Source organism: Myotis yumanensis, unplaced genomic scaffold (genome assembly GCF_028538775.1).
Source record: "Myotis yumanensis isolate MYYU_CA2020_CCGP unplaced genomic scaffold, mMyoYum1.0.hap1 SCAF_8, whole genome shotgun sequence".
Classification (NCBI taxonomy): Eukaryota; Metazoa; Chordata; class Mammalia; order Chiroptera; family Vespertilionidae; genus Myotis; species Myotis yumanensis.
The window spans coordinates 75,791,082-75,806,986 of NW_027223759.1; the positions used below are offsets into that span (position 1 = coordinate 75,791,082).

At 41.6% G+C, this 15,905-nt stretch overlaps 1 protein-coding gene across 2 annotated transcripts in view; it reads left to right on the top strand.

Annotated features, from left to right (window-relative positions):
• The window catches only part of ZRANB3 (zinc finger RANBP2-type containing 3), a 249,644-nt gene that overhangs the window by 166,469 nt on the left and 67,270 nt on the right, over positions 1-15,905 (top strand). For both annotated transcript variants that reach the window (XM_070423080.1, XM_070423081.1), the window contains exons 7-8: positions 1,811-1,982; positions 3,106-3,222. In XM_070423080.1, coding sequence (XP_070279181.1) covers positions 1,811-1,982; positions 3,106-3,222 — 289 coding nt within the window. The remainder of the gene's footprint in view (positions 1-1,810; positions 1,983-3,105; positions 3,223-15,905) is intronic.

Sequence of the window (15,905 nt, forward strand, 5' to 3'; positions counted from 1 at the left end):
CACCCCAATGTACTCTTCTTCATCAGCTTTGACATTTATCAACACATGACCACTCTTGGTTTACCTATACTCCCATGTACCCTCACTACCCTGTGTTGTTTGGAAAAAAAGCCTAGATATCACATTTTGTGCATAAAATATTACAGTACATATCTCTAAATAGTAAGGACTCATTTAAAAAACTTATAATACCTTTATCATGCTTAAACAATTAAAATTAATAATAATTTCTTAATATTTTAAGAATATAGTAAATGTTCAAATTTCCAGTTATCTTGTGAATGTCATAAATTTGTAGTTCTTTTTTTAAAGTTTTTTTCCCCATCATTTGTTTGGATCAGTGCCTAAAATAAGACTCATGCATTATAAATGATAAATATCTCTTATGTCTCTCTTTTTAAAAAAAATATATTTCTTTATTGACTTCAGAGAGGAAGGGAGAGGGAGAGAGAGATAGAAACATCAGTGATGAGAGAGAATCATTGATTGGCTGCCTCCTGCACGCCCCCTACTGGGGATCGAGCCCGCAACCCAGGCATGTGCCTTTGGCCGGAATCAAACCTGAGACCCTTCAGTCCGCAGGCCGACGCTCTATCCACCGAGCCAAACCACCTAGGGCTCTTATATCTCTCTTAATCTCTGAATTTAGTCTCTTAATCTTTTCTATTTCCTTGTTTTATTCATTTATTTTAACTTTCTAAATAAGCTAAGTGACTATCATCTGGATTTTACAGTTGGTGTGGTGCTGTTTAACATGCTCCTTTTTTTGTTGTTGTCTTTCCCTCCATTCCCACTTTGCTGAGAGTTTTTCTCGTAAATGGGTGCTAGATTTTATCAAATGCTTTTTCCTGCATCATTTGATATGCATGTGATTTTATCCTTCATTGTATTTATGTGATGTATCACATTTATTGATTTATGAATATTGTACTAGCCTTGCAATCCCACTTGATCCATTCAAAGGAAAAAAATAAGTCAACAGAAACTCTTGAAAAATATCTGATGACAGATCTCATAGGAAAAGACTAAGACAGTTGTCTTAAAGATGCTCAAAGAACTGAAGGAAGGTGTGGAGAAAGTTTAAAAAAAAAAAGATGTGTAAACATAAAGGAAATAATAATAAAGAGATAGAAACCAGATTTTAAAACCCGACCACGGGTTTAGTAGATCCACCAGATCTAAATATTTATATTTCAACCCTTGCCTTAACACCTGTTCACAGTCCTTGGTGCTTCCAACTCCTGATTTTCCTGGAGGTCTAGGGGGAAAGTCACCTTTTGCAAGCATTTTAAGTTGTAGCTTCCTTTCTTTACCAAGTCAGCTGCCTGCATTGACTTCTACCAGTAAACATTGTATCCCCCCATTCTCTCTTTCACAGTGGGTTGTTGTTGTTGTTTTATTTCCTTTGCTGTGGGTGCCAGATCATACCTCCCAGGGTGTGGAGATGTTTTAGGTGGTTGGGTTGCTGACTGGCTGGTGTACTGGCAGTGGGTGCCTCATTAGGGCTACATCTGATAAACCCACTGCCTGCCCTGGGAGCCCACCCAGAATTGCCAGTGGTCGTCAGAGTGACCAGTTCACCTAGCCTTGCATGAACTCAGTGTAAACGGTACGTTTAGACACTAGTATTTCCTATGGTTGAAAGTTATGTGTAATCTTATTCATAACTATTTCTTAAGCTGAGCTTTTTGAAACTAATTTGCATTAAAAAAATAGCAGTAAAAGCAGTGCCATGGCTCCTATCATTTAAAGGAAGAACACATTGGATAAATTGTTTTCTTACTGCATGTTCTTTTCTTCATATTAACAGATATTTTGGTAAAAGGGCTCAGTGGGATTGTAGAGGGGCGTCAAATCTTAATGAACTTCATCAGTTATTAAGTGACATAATGATTAGAAGGCTAAAGACTGACGTTTTAACCCAGCTGCCCCCTAAAATCAGACAGCGTATTCCTTTCGACCTTCCATCAGCAGCAGCCAAGGTGAGAACCCTTTTTGATTGAAAGTCTTATTTTAAATCATTTTAAATTATACTAAGAAAGGTTGTACATATTTCATATTGTACAGGAGGAAAAGTCTGCTTTCTTAAAATAGATTTAATTAATAGAGCATATGTATTGGCTTTGTATTATTTTGAGAACCGAGCAGGAAGAATTTAACTTTAGTCATATAATGTGAAAAGATTCAGTATCCTAGTGATTAAAAAGTATATTTCTGCTGAATATAGAAAAAAAGTAATTCAATTACAACAAAGATTTAGTATTAAGAATTCTGAGTTTCTGTAGGGAGTGAAGCAAGGGAAGTTGTGTTTCTTCTTCTAGGATTTTTTTATTTTTAAGTATAAGTAGCTGTCCTTTAAAATAACTTAGATACAGCCCTCTTCTTGCAATCTTAAAACTCTGTGATCATGTAAGATGTGAAGTTAAACATATCAGAAAGCCAAATTGTATTTAGCAAATCTTTATATACATTTTTGGTAGTGCAATGCTTATATATTTTCTGAAATTTCTTCAAATCTTGGCATAACTTTGTTGACAAAGATTATTTATTGCATTGTTTTATTTTGAAATCTTAGAGTAAGCATTCTATAAACATTGAGCAATATGTTATTGGAAAAATAAGAATAATCCAATTTCCTTTATCCACTATTTTAGCATTTGAAAGAAAAATAAGAGAATGTATGATTATATTATATTTTTATTTAACTAATATCCCCCAAGTCTTTTGTTTGATTTTATTTAAGTAACATCATATCTCTTTATAAAAATAGTTTGCTACCATATACATCTTCACTGCGCTTTTTTCTTATGTATTTACATTTTTATGTTTACTTTACAAAATGTTTTCCCTTAAGAGGAAGCTGCAATTGTTTGGTTTATGATGTTAGCAAAGGTTTTCACCTACAGCGTATCGTTAGTTTCTGCCATTGGTGTGAACATGTGACTAAGCTGCCTCCATGTCTTTGAATGAACACATTGGCATCTTAGGGAATTTTCTTTTTATATTTTTATATATATGAAAGAAGTTAGGACATGATTCATTACTGCATTAATTGTTCTGTTCTTTATGCTTCATGTCTAAACACTGTTGCTTTCTCCCACACAGGAATTGAATGCCAGCTTTGAAGAGTGGGAAAAATTAATGAGAGCTCCAAATTCCGTTGCCACTGAGACTGCTATGGGGTTGATTACTCGCATGTTTAAACAGACCGCTATTGCCAAGGTACTCATTGCTGGGCCATCATGTGTGTGTCTTGATACAAATTATGTAATGTACTTTGATGGTTTTACTTAAGCAGCTTATTTGCATATTGTAACATTTCTGCCATTTTATTTTTTAACTCTTTATAATGAAAAACATTTAGACATATTCAAAGTAAACAATAGTATATTGAACACCATTATACTACTATCCACATATTGACTCTTTCCAATAAAAGGGTACACTTTGATGGTATTTTATACTTTAAAGGACATATATATATATATTCATCTTCATTATCAGCCTTTTCTGTGGTTCTACTGCATAATTGCTACAACTAATCTTTTTAATTTCTCCATTATTTTTTATTGGTATTATGTTTTTAGTTCCCTACAGACATAAATGTGAGCATGTTCTGTTTGTCTAAAAAGTGTTTGAGTTTTGGTCCTGGCCAGGTGGCTCAGTTGGTTGGAGCATTGCCCTGTACCCCAAAAGACTGCAGGTTCAATTCTTGGTCAGGGCACATACTTAGGTTGCCGGTTCAACCCCTGGTCGGGGCACATTTGGGCTGCGCATCCGATCAATGTTTCGCTCTCATATTGATGTTTCTCTCTCTCTAAAGTCAATACAAACTTATCCTCGGGCGAGGATTAAAAAACATTTTTTTAAGTGTTAGTTTTTAAATCTCAGTGTGCCCATGAATTAGACTCATCACATGTTGTTGTTTCCACCAGCATGTGGAACTTAAACATCCTAAGGAGTGCTATCCCTCTCCAATTCTGAAATATTTTATAACATAATTTTTAAAGTGAGGTTTATTAAGGTACAATTTATATACAGTGAAATTTTTTCTTTTAAAATGTATAAATTGATGAGGCTTAACAAATCCTATATAATAAAAGGCTAATATGCAAATAGACCGAATGGCAGAACACCTGGAACAACTGAACAACGGGTTGCTATGACGTGCACTGGCCACCAGGGGGTATGCGCAGAGCATGGCGGGCACCAGCCGTGGTGGGATGGTGGAGCAGGTGAGCGGGGGCACCAGACCAAGGCGGGGTGCTGGTCGCTGCCATCAGGGCAAGCCTCTGGTGGTTACTGAAAATTCTTTGCTCCCACGCGTTGCGGTCCCACCTGGCGCTCGCACCTGCTGCTGGCGCTGGAGCCGCCGCTTGCACCCACTGCCAGTGCCTGCCCCACTCGTACCCACAGCCAGAGCCAGAGCCAGAGCCACTGCTCACACCTGCTGCCAGTGCCTGGCACTGGTCCTGATTGCTCAGCGCCTTCAGCAGGTGCAAACGGCAGCTGCAGGCCCTGATCGCCCCTGAAGGCTTCTCCACCTCCCCCTGCTCCTGAAGGGCGATTGGGGCAGCAGCTTCCAATCACTCTCGCTGCTGGCACTGGCCCCAATCTCTCCATGCCTTCAGTGGGTGTGAGTGGCGGTGACAGGAGAGGGGCTGCCTACAGACAGGGGACCGGGAGTGGGGGGTGGGGGGGGGGGGGACGGGGGACCTTGGTGGGAGGGGCCAGGCGGGGTTGCAGAGGATAGGCCGAGACCCGCCCCTGTGCGTACTGCAGCCTCGCGGCCCACAGTTCCTTTCAAGGTGCACGAATTCGTGCACTGGGACCCTAGTGTGTGTGTGTGTGTGTGTGTGTGTATGTGTGTGTGTGTATGTGTGTGTGTGTGTGTATATATATATATATATATATGTGAATATATATATAAAATTAGGTAATTATCACTACAATCAAGATAAAGAATAGTTTCATTATGTACCTTTTTTTCAATTAATTTCTAAAATAGTTTCCTTATGTACCTTTTATTTTTCAATTAATCTCTTTCTTTTTCTTTATTTTATTTTTTCCCATCACCATTTATCTCTCCCATACCCTCTTCTACTCCACCCACCCACCTCCCCCTGCAATCACCAGACTCTTGTCCATGTCCATGAGTTCTTTCTCTCTTTTTCTTTTTTTTTCTCAATTCCTCCACCACCACCCCTAACAGTCCCCCCACCCCAGAGCCGTCTGCCTGCTCTCCATCTATGAGTCTGTCTATTTAACTTGTTAGTTCCTCATGTGCCTTTGCAGTCATTTCCCTCCCATGCAGCCCTCGACCTTGGCAGTCACAGATCTGCTTCTTTCACTCTAGTTTTGCTTTTCCCCGAATGTCACAAAAATGGAGTCACATAGTAAGTAGCCTTATGTCTAGCTTCTTTCACTTAGCATCAATAAAGCTTTTGAATGTTGACAGGGTTTTGCATGTCATTAGTTTTTTCACTTTTATTGCTGAATAATTTTATAATATATGGATACTACAATTTTTAAAAATTTCTTTACCAACTAATGGCCATTTAGATTGCTCTTAGTTTCAGCTATTATGAATAAGCCTGTTATAATCATTCATGTACAGTATTTGCATGGACATTGTTTATTTTCCTTGAGTAAATAACTGGAAATGGGACATCTGGGTCATATTTTAAATTTTAGTTTATCTTTATAAAAATCTGCCAAATTGGCCTTAGCCCAGTGATGACGAACCTATGACACGTGTGTCAGAGGTGACATGTGAGCTCATTTTTTTGGTTGATTTTTCTTTGTTAAATGGCACTTAAATATATAAAGTAAATATAAAAAATATAAGTCTTTGTTTTACTATGGTTGCAAATATCAAAAAATTTCTATATGTGACACAGCACCAGAGTTAAGTTAGGGTTTTTCAAAATGCTGACACGCTGAGCTCAAAAGGTTCGCCATCACTGCGCCTATTTGGCTCAATGGATAGAGTGTTGGCATGCGGACTAAAGGGTCCCAGGTTCGATTCCAACCAAGGGCATATGCCTGGGTTGCGGGCTCAATCCCGCCCCCCCAGTAGGGGGCATACATGAGGCAGCCAATCAATGATTCTCTATCTCTCTTCCTTCCTCTCTGAAATCAATAAAAAATAAATTTTTTTAAAAAGCTGCCAAATTGTTTTCCAAAGGGCTATACCATTTTGCATTGCTATAAGCAAATGTATGAGATTTCCAGTTGTTCCAAATTTTGTCAGCACTTGGTATTATTAGTCATTTTAATTTCTGCTGTTCTGGTATGTAGTGGTACCTCATTGTTATTTTCATTTGTCTTTTCTTAATGGCTAATGGCATTGAACATGTTTTCATGTGCTTTTCAACTAGTCATTTTCTTTTGAAAAGTGTCTGTTCTTATCAAGCCCAATTTATATTGGATAATAAGAGCTCTTAATATATTTTAGAAACAAGTCCTTTAACATACATGTCATTTCAAATATTTTTTCCAAGTCTGTGAATTTCATTTTTATTTTCTTAACATTGTCTATGAAAGAATAAAAATTTTAAATTTTGAAACAGTCCAAAATTTATCTAGTTTTTCTTTTATGTTTTGTGCTTTTAAATCCTAATTAATTTTTGCTTGATCCAAGTTTACAAAGATTTTCTCCGATGTTTTCTTCTAAATGTACTATAGCTTTAGGGCAGCGGTTCTCAACCTGTTGGTCGCAACCCCTTTGGGGATTGAACAAACCATTCACAGGGGTCGCCTAAATACATCCTGCATATCAGATATTTACATTACGATTCATAACAGTAGCAAAATTACAGTTATGAAGTAGCAACGAAAATAATTTTATGGTTGGGGGTCACCACAACATGAGGAACTGTATTAAAGGGTCGTGGCATTAGGAAGGTTGAGAACCACTGCTTTAGGGTATATATGTAGGTCTATGCACTATTTTGAGTTAATTTTTTTGTGTTGTACAGGGTAAGGGTGGAGGGTGACTTGTTTTTGCTTTGGGGTTTTTTGCATATGAGTTTTCAGTTGTTCAGCATTCTTTGTTGGAAAGATTGTTTTTCCATCATTAAATTATCTTGGCAGTTTCATAAAAAATCAGTTGGTTATATATGTGTGGGTCTGTTTCTGGGTTTTCTATTCTGTTCCATTGATCGTACTGTACATATAACCTTACAGAACACTAAAGTCCTGAAATCACATTGTGTTTAGCCCTACTTTATTCTTTTTCATAATTGTTTTGTCTACTGTAGGCCCTTTGCTTTCCTTTATGAGTTTGAAAATTAGCCTATTAAGCCCTGACTGGGTGGCGCAGTTGATCAGAACGTCGTCCTATACACCAAAAGGTTGCAGGTTCACTTCCTGGTCAGAGCACATACCTAAGTTGCAGATTCGATCTCCAATTGGAGAGCATATGGGAGGCAATCAGTTGATGTATCTCTCTCTCTCTCTCCCATCCTCTCTCTTTAAAAAAGTCAATAAAAGCATATCCTCGGTAAGGATTTTTTAAAAATTTAGCTTGTTAAGAGTGTACAATTATGATTGGTATTTTTTAGGTTAATTTGGAAGAATTAACTTCTTTTAAATTGAGGTATAATTGGGCACACATTTTCTTAGTTTCAGGTGTACAACATAATGATTTGATATTTGTGTATATGGCAAAATGATCACCACAATAAATATAGTTAACATCCATCACCATATATACTCACAAAATATTTTTTCTTATGGTGAGGACCCTTAAGATTCACTCTCTTAGAAACTTTCAAACTTAGAATACAGTATTATTAAATACTAGAGTCCCTGTGCACAAATTTCGTGCACAGGGGGTGGGGGAGGGGTCCCTCAGCTGGCCTGCACCCTCTCGCAATCTGGTACTGATGGCTCCTAACCGCTTGCCTGCCTGCCTGCCTGCCTGATCACCCCTAACCACTCTACATGCCTGCCCAATCGCCCCTAACCACTCTGCCTGCCTGATTGCCCCTAACCACTCGCCTGCCTGCCTCATCACCCCTAACAACTCTGCCTTCCTGCCTCATCATCCCTAACTCTTCTACCTGCCTGCCTGATCACCACTAATCACCTCTGCCTGCCTGCCTGCCTGATGCCCCTAACTACTCCCCTGCTGCCCTGATCGCCCCTAACCGCTCACCCCTGCTGGCCTGATCACCCCTAACCATTCTTCCCTGCCAGCCTCATTGCCCCTAACCACTCCCTGTCGAACTCCCGCTGGGATGCTTTGCATATTAGTCTTTTATATATATACTAGAGGCCCGGTGCACAAAAATTTGTGCACTCGGGGGTGGGGGTGGGGCCCAGCCTGGCCTGTGCCCTCTCGCAGTCTGGGACCCCTCGGGAGATAACGACCTGCTGGCTTAGGCCTGCTCCCGGGTGGCAGAGGGCAGGCCCAATCCCTAAGTGCAGCCCCTGGTTGGGCTCAGAGCAGGGCTGATTGGGGAGTTGGGGCACCGTCCCCTGTCATGCACAGAGCAGGGCGGATTGGGAGGTTGTGATGCCACCCTCAGTCACGCTCAGGGTAGGGCCGATTGGGGGGTTGGGGCACCGCCCCCTGACACACTCAAGGCAGGGTCAATGGGGAGGTTGCGGCACCACCCCCTGTGATGCACAGAGCAGGGCCCATCAGGGGTTTGGGGAGCTCCCCCCTCTCATGCACAGAGCAGGGCCCATCAGGGGGTTGGGGAGCTCCCCCCTGTCATGCACATAGCAGGGCCGATCAGGGGGTTGAGGAGCTCCCCCGTCATGCACAGAGTAGGGCCGATAGGGGAGTTAGGGCACCGCCCCCTGTCACACACAGAGCAGGGCAGATCAGGGGGTTGGGGCGCCACCACTGTCACACTCAGGGCAGGGCCAATGGGGAGGTTATGGCTCTACCCCGTCACAGACAGAGCAGGGCCCGTGGGGGCGGGGGGGTTGGGGCGCCACCCCCTGTCACACACAGACCAGGGCCGATCAGGGGGTTGGGATGCCACACCCTGTCACACACAGAGCCACAGGGCGATCAGGGGGTTTGGGTGCTGCCCCCGTCACGCTGATCCGGTGCCAGGAGACCTCTCGGCTCTGCTGATCCCGGTGCTGGGAGGCATATTACCCTTTTACTATATAGGATAGAAGCCTGGGGGCCGGCTGGTTTGCCCTGGAGCGTGTCCTGGATTAGGGTGGGGGTCCCCACTGGGGTGCCTGGCCAGCCTGGATGAGGGGATGATGGCTGTTTGCAGCTGGTCACACACCCTTCAGGGTGGGGGTCCCCACTGGGGTGCCTGGCCAGTCTGGGTGAGTGGCTGAGGGCTGCTTTCAGGCTGACTGAAGCTCCCAACCGCTCCTTTTTTTCTTTTTTTTTTCTTCTGGGCCAGCTTTAGCTCTGGCTCTCGCTCTGAGAGCAGGTATCTGGTTTGTTTCGGTTCTATAATCGAAACAATGTATAACTTCAGCTCTGAGATCCCAGCCAGCTATATCTGTTACAAAGTTTCAAACTGCCAGCTCAGAAGCCTGCAAGTCAGGCGGGGAACGTTGGAGCCTGCAGTCACGGGAGCAAGCAAGCCTCATGTTCGCTTCCAGCTGCCTGGCTGCTGGCCGCCATCTTGGCTGACAGTTAATTTGCATAAGGATATGCTGATTAGCCAATGGGAAGGGTAGCGGTCGTACACTAATTACCATGTTTCTCTTTTATTAGTGTAGACTAGTGGCCTGGTGCACGAAATTTGTGTACGGGGGTGTACCCTCAACCCAGCCATCCCTCTCGCAATCTGGGACCGCTGGCTCCTAACCACTCACCTGCCTGCCTGCCTGATTGCCCCTAACTGCCTCTGCCTGCCTGCCTGATCGCCCCTAGCTGCCTCTGCCTGCCTGCCTGATCACCCCTAACTGCTCTCCCCTGCCGGCCTAATCTCACCCCCAACTCCTCTCCCCTGCCGGCCTGATCTCACCCTCAACTGCCTCTACCTGTCTGATCACCCCTAACTGCCCTCCCCTGCCAACCTGATCTTGCCCCCAACTGCCCTCCCCTGCCAGCTTGATCTCGCCCAGTCTCTGTCTCTCTTTGTTTTTCTCAGCAGTCTTCCAGGCCTCCCTGCCTCTCTGTCTCCCTCTTCCTCTTTCCTGGCTGGGAGGGGGCAGGGCCAGTGGGGGCTGCTCCACCCTCTGCCCACCCTCCCTTCCATCCAGGCCTCTTCAGGCCCAGTCTGTTTTGTTTCCTCATTCTGAGAGAGGATCTGAGAGCGAGCTGGGAGGGAGGGAAAGAAAGGCAGAAAAGGCTGTGAGCTGGTGGGTGCTGTGTGTATCTGTGCATGTGTGTGGTTGTGAGTGAGTGTGAGTGTGGGCCCCGCCTCCCCTGTCCTCGTCTCCAGTCATTGTGAATGTGACGGACCCAGGGTTTTTATATGTTAGGACTAGAGGCCCGGTGCACGAAATTTGTGCACGGGGGTGAGGGGTGTCCCTCAGCCAGGCCTGTACCCTCTCGCAATCCAGGACCCCTTGGCCTAAACCAGCAGTCGGACATCCCTCTCGCAATTCGGGACCGCTGGATCTTAACTGCTCGCCTGCCTGCCTGATCACCCCTAACCCTCTGCCTGCCTGCCTGCCTGATTGCTCCTAACTGCTCGCCTGCCTGTCTGATCGCCCCTAACCTCTTGCCTGCCTGGCTGATCACCCCAACTGCCTCTGCCTTGGCCCCCTGCCTGCCGCGGCAGCCGCCTCTGCCTCAGCTCTCGCGGCTTCATCCGGAAGGTCGTCCGGAAGGACATCTGGAAGGTTGTTCAGCTGTCCATAATTAGCATATTACAGTTTTATTATTATAGATAATCACCATGTTGTATCTTACATCCTCATGACCCATTTACTTTATAACGGAGGTTTGTACATTTTGACCCCCTTCACCCATTTCTCTCACCACCAACACCGCCACCTTTGGCAATGACCAATCTGTTTTGCTAATGAGTATTTTTTTTTAGACTCCACATGTAAGTGAGATAGTCTTTCTCTGTCTGATTTATTTCACTTAGCATAATGCCCTCAAGGTCTATCCATGCTGTTGTAAATAGCAAGATTTCCTTCTTTTATTGCTAAATAATATCCCACTGTGTGTATATATAACTTTTTCTTTTTTTCTTTTATAATTATTTAAATTTATTTTTATTCTTGAGAGTATTACAGATACCTGCCATTTTTTACCCTTTGCACCCCTTCATTGGGCTCCTGCCCCACCTCAGGCTTTATACCGTATTTTCTTTACCCATTCATCCATTGATGGCCACTTATGTTGTTTCTAGGTATTGGCCACTATAAACAATGGTGCAGTAAACTTGGAGTGCATATATCTTTTTAGTTATTTTTTAAATTTTTCTTTTTATAAATACTCAATGTGGCATTACGGGACCATGTGATAGTTCTAGTTCTAATTTTTTTAGGAACCTCCATACTATTTTCCATAGAGACTGCACCAATTTTTATTCCCATCAACAGTGCACAAAGGTTCCCTTTCTGTGCATCCTCATGAACACTTGTTATTTTTGTCTTTTTTATAGTAGCCATTCTAACAGGTGGGAGGTGGTATTAAGAACTGACTTCTTAAGCATTGAATCTCCTGATCCATTAAGAGAGTATCTCATTTAATTGAGGTCTTCTTTAATTTCTCCCAGCAATGTTTTCAGTTAGATAGATAGATGATAGATAGATAGATAGATAGATAGATAGATAGATAAATAGATAGATGATAGGTAGATAGATAGATAGATAGATAGATAGATAGATAGATAGATTTCAGAGAGGAAGGGAGAGGGAGAGATAGATGGAAATGTCAGTGATGAGAGAGAATCATTCATTAGTTGCCTCCTACAACTGGGGATCGAGCCCACAACCTGGGCATATGCCCTGACTGGAAATTGAACTGTGACCTCCTGGTTCATAGGTCGATGCTCAACCACTGAGCAACACTGGCTGGGCTGTTTTCAATTTTCTTGAGTACATTTTGTTAGATTTATTTTTAGGTATTTCATGTCCTTTTATGCTCTTGTAAAAAGTATTTCTTAAATTTAAATTTTTACATTTTTATTTTTAAAGATACAATTATTGATTTTTGTATATTGACCTTTCCTGAACTCATTTATTAGTTCCTATACTTTTTTGTAAATTCTTTGCAATTTTCTACATAGAGTATCATTTTGTCTACACATAAAGACACTTCTCTTCTTTCCCAGTAATCCATATGTCTTTTCTTTGCCTTGCCTGTCGCACTGAAGGCACACAATATAATTTTTAATAGAAGTGATAGGATTGAACAGCTTTGCCTGTTGCCAATCTTAGGTAGAAAGCATTCGGTCTTTCACTATTAATTATACTGTTATCTTTATGTTTTTCATAGATGCCCTTTCTTAGATTGAGAAAATGTCTGAGATGAGATGTATAAAATTCTTTCCTTTGGCAGATTGAGTTAGGAAGAAGGTAGCTTCCATAAAAGTGGATAAGAAGAAAGCCAAAATTTAACAAAATTATAAAGGCTGAGCATGGATTGTCATGACAGTTCAAAATGCTGGGGGTCCTGGCATAGGCAGTCCACCTGCACACACAAGCTTTACTTCCACTGGCTTCTACCTGGTGCTGACCAGGAGATCAGAGAGCATCCCGTTGGTGGAATATAAGCATAATCCCATGCTTATTTCCAGGACTCTTTTCTCATACTAAGCAAAAGCCTTAAGCCATTGTGGGAGAGGCAAACCCCCTCTCCCAGCCTCCAAAACCCAGTCCAGGATCAGCTGCTTCTGGGGGCTGGGTAGAAACAACAGCTGTCTACCACTGTGGATTGATCAGGAAACCCTGTTGAAATCCTGCAGGAGGAGAGGGGAGGACATCTTTCCTGCCCTGGAGCACTCACAGTTATGAGATATAGATTAGTTGCCATAGGGGAAAGGGATAGAAACAGCAGGAAAGTCCCATCTCTGAGATTCAGCTGGAGCAAAGTTGCCTTATAATGAACTAGAGGCCCGATGCACATTTGTGCACTGAGAGGGGGTCACTCAGCCCAGCCTACACCCCCTCATAGTCCAGGACTAGGGAGCGGGCATAAGCCGGCAGTCGGACATCCCCCGAGGGGTCCTTAGCGCTGCTGTGGAGTCAGGAGAGGTTCCCTCCACTGCTGCTGCACTCGCCAGCCATGAGCCTGGCTTCTGGCTGAGCGGTGCTCCCCCTGTGGGAGCGCACTGACTACTAGGGGCAGCTCCTGCATTGAGTGTCTGCCCCCTGGTGGTCAGTGTGTGTCATAGCGACAGGTCATTCCACCATTCGGTCGATTTGCATATTAGCCTTTTATTATACAGGATTGTTACCAGGAAACCCAAGAGATTCTCTGTTCCCCTACCATTAACTTAACACTGAGAAATCATCAAGGTCAATCTATTGGGGGAGAGAGAGAGACACCTATTTATAGTGTAGACATGAAGGACTGATGAAAGCTAAGAATACAGCTGAAACACTTAGAAAAACCCTGGGTTCATACTATCACAAAATAGGGAAATTCAAAATTTTTGGTGTACTGAAGATAAATGTCATAGGAGAACCTAAATACAACTCAATACTGTCCACATTGTCTTAGTGCCTCCCATACTATCACCCTGGCAGGAAGAGAGGCGTGCCCATTTCTGGGTGTAGGTGTCATTGATCTCAGTCAGTCCTGTTCTTCTAGATATAATTTCTAGCATTAAATAGAATTTATGAAATTTTAAAATAGAATTTATGAGATTTGTTAAAAGATAAGACAATCAATAATGCCAATTGAAGAAATGACCCAGATTGTAGAACTATTACACGAGGAATTTTTCTAAAGCTGTGAAAAATATGTTAAAGGGTGTAGTAGAAAAAATAAACATGAAAAGGAGAATTTCAGAAGAAATAGGAAAACTATAAACACAGGAAAATGGAAATGCTACACATAAAAAAAAGAAAAACAGTATCTGGAAAAAAGAAAATTCTTTCAATCAGTTTATAAGCCAGTAGTGGAGATAAAATGTGGTCATAAAAATATGGGAAGCAGTTGAGAGCTTGCTTCCCAGCAGTGTTGCCAGTTTGGCTCATATAAACTTAGGAAAATTATCTAAAAAGAAATGTGTGTGTGTGTGTGTGTGTGTGTGTGTCCTGGATATTCATCCTAGAGAAGTAAAAACTTAGATTTTTTACTTGTAAAAGTACATCAATGAGAGATGATAGTTTTTCAACAAACAGTATTAGGACAATTGGATGTTCTTAAAGAAAACAATGAGCCTTGACCATTATTTCACATCATACATAAAAATTAACTTGAATTAGGTCAAAGACATAAATATAAGCTAGTTTATAAAAATTTTAATAGCAAACATACATAAAAATATTTCCAAACTTTGGGTAGCAATTTTTTTTAGATAGGATATAAAAATACATACTTTTTTGTTATTAAACTTAATGAGATAACATGATTTAATAACATTATATAAATTTCATATGTACAACATTTTAATTCAACATGTGTAAAAACACATACTTTAAAGGGGATAAATGGGACTCAAAACTAAAATTTTTAGTGTTTAAAAAAGTATGAAATATGAAAGACACTTATAAAAAAGCAAATGCAAAATACAAATTATGAGAACATATTTGCAATACTTTCACCCAGCTTCATTTTCCCATATCATAATTTTTGGTTTGATTAGTGTTCATTGTTTACCGTGTAATGACTCAGTTAAGCATTTCACAGTTGACTATAATTACATTTCTTTTTTTGACAACTGTTGTTTTTCATAGAGTTAATAGCTGTTTTGTTTGCTTGCTTGCTTAGCTTTTTTTTTTTTGCATGTAATAGTGAGTACAGAATGCTTGTTTAAGGAAAAAGAATATATATGAGAACCTTGTTTTTAACTTCCTATCTGTGATATAGGAAACCCTTGTTGGAAGTCTGAAGTGTTGACAGTCAGTAGGAAGTTGGTACCTAATTCCTAGGATTCTTGAAGGAATAGAAGAGAGATGAAATGTCAGTTGATCCAGATTAGAACATTTTCCCAAAGATTAATGGCAGCAGACGACCAATCCTTGCCACCCCCAACCCCCAGTTTTTAGTCATTTTTCATTCCCTTCCTATTAGAACGTCTGTCCTCAACCAGTTACATAAACTAGTAGTTCATGGCATTACTAAATTGGAATTCTTCATACATTTCCCCCAGAACCATTATTGTTATCCAGTAGTTAGAGTCTATAGTAACTGTAAATGATACAGGTTAGCTACATTATGGATGAAATAGATTTTGGGAAGGTGGCTAATTATCTACTGCATTTAATATTGTTTTTATGAGAAAATGTATTCAGAGTTCTCCCAAGCCAATTTATAAATGAACTTTTGAACTACCACAGATTATAAATTGACTACTCTGTTACATGCAAATGAGTGTTGAAGAATCCTTTCTTTAGCTGTTTTCCTGATGAATTCAGCAGATCCTTATTGAGGGCCCACTAGATAGCAAGGGTATTGCTTGGTGCCAGGGAGGAACAGTGAACAAGATACCAGCATCTACCTCTCAAAAAATTGGAGTATGTTGGGGAAGACAGCAAAATAAACATTTAACTGTAATAGAGTATATTTAGTGCTTCAAACTGTGGAAGCACAAGGGAGAAGACAGCTGGCCTGCCTTGGGGTGGTGGGGAAAGGATGGGGAGGGTGAGCCAACCAAAAAATGAGGGAGTGAAATAGGAAGGGGATGAGGCTGGTGGAGTATATTTCAGACAGATGAATAGTTTTTGCAAACTCACAAAGATCATCTAGAAGTGGCATATTTAGGGAACCAAAAGTAGGTCGTCATGGCTAAAACATAAAATGTCAGGGAGGAATTCTGAGAGACTAGGCTGGAGACCATAGAGAGCAG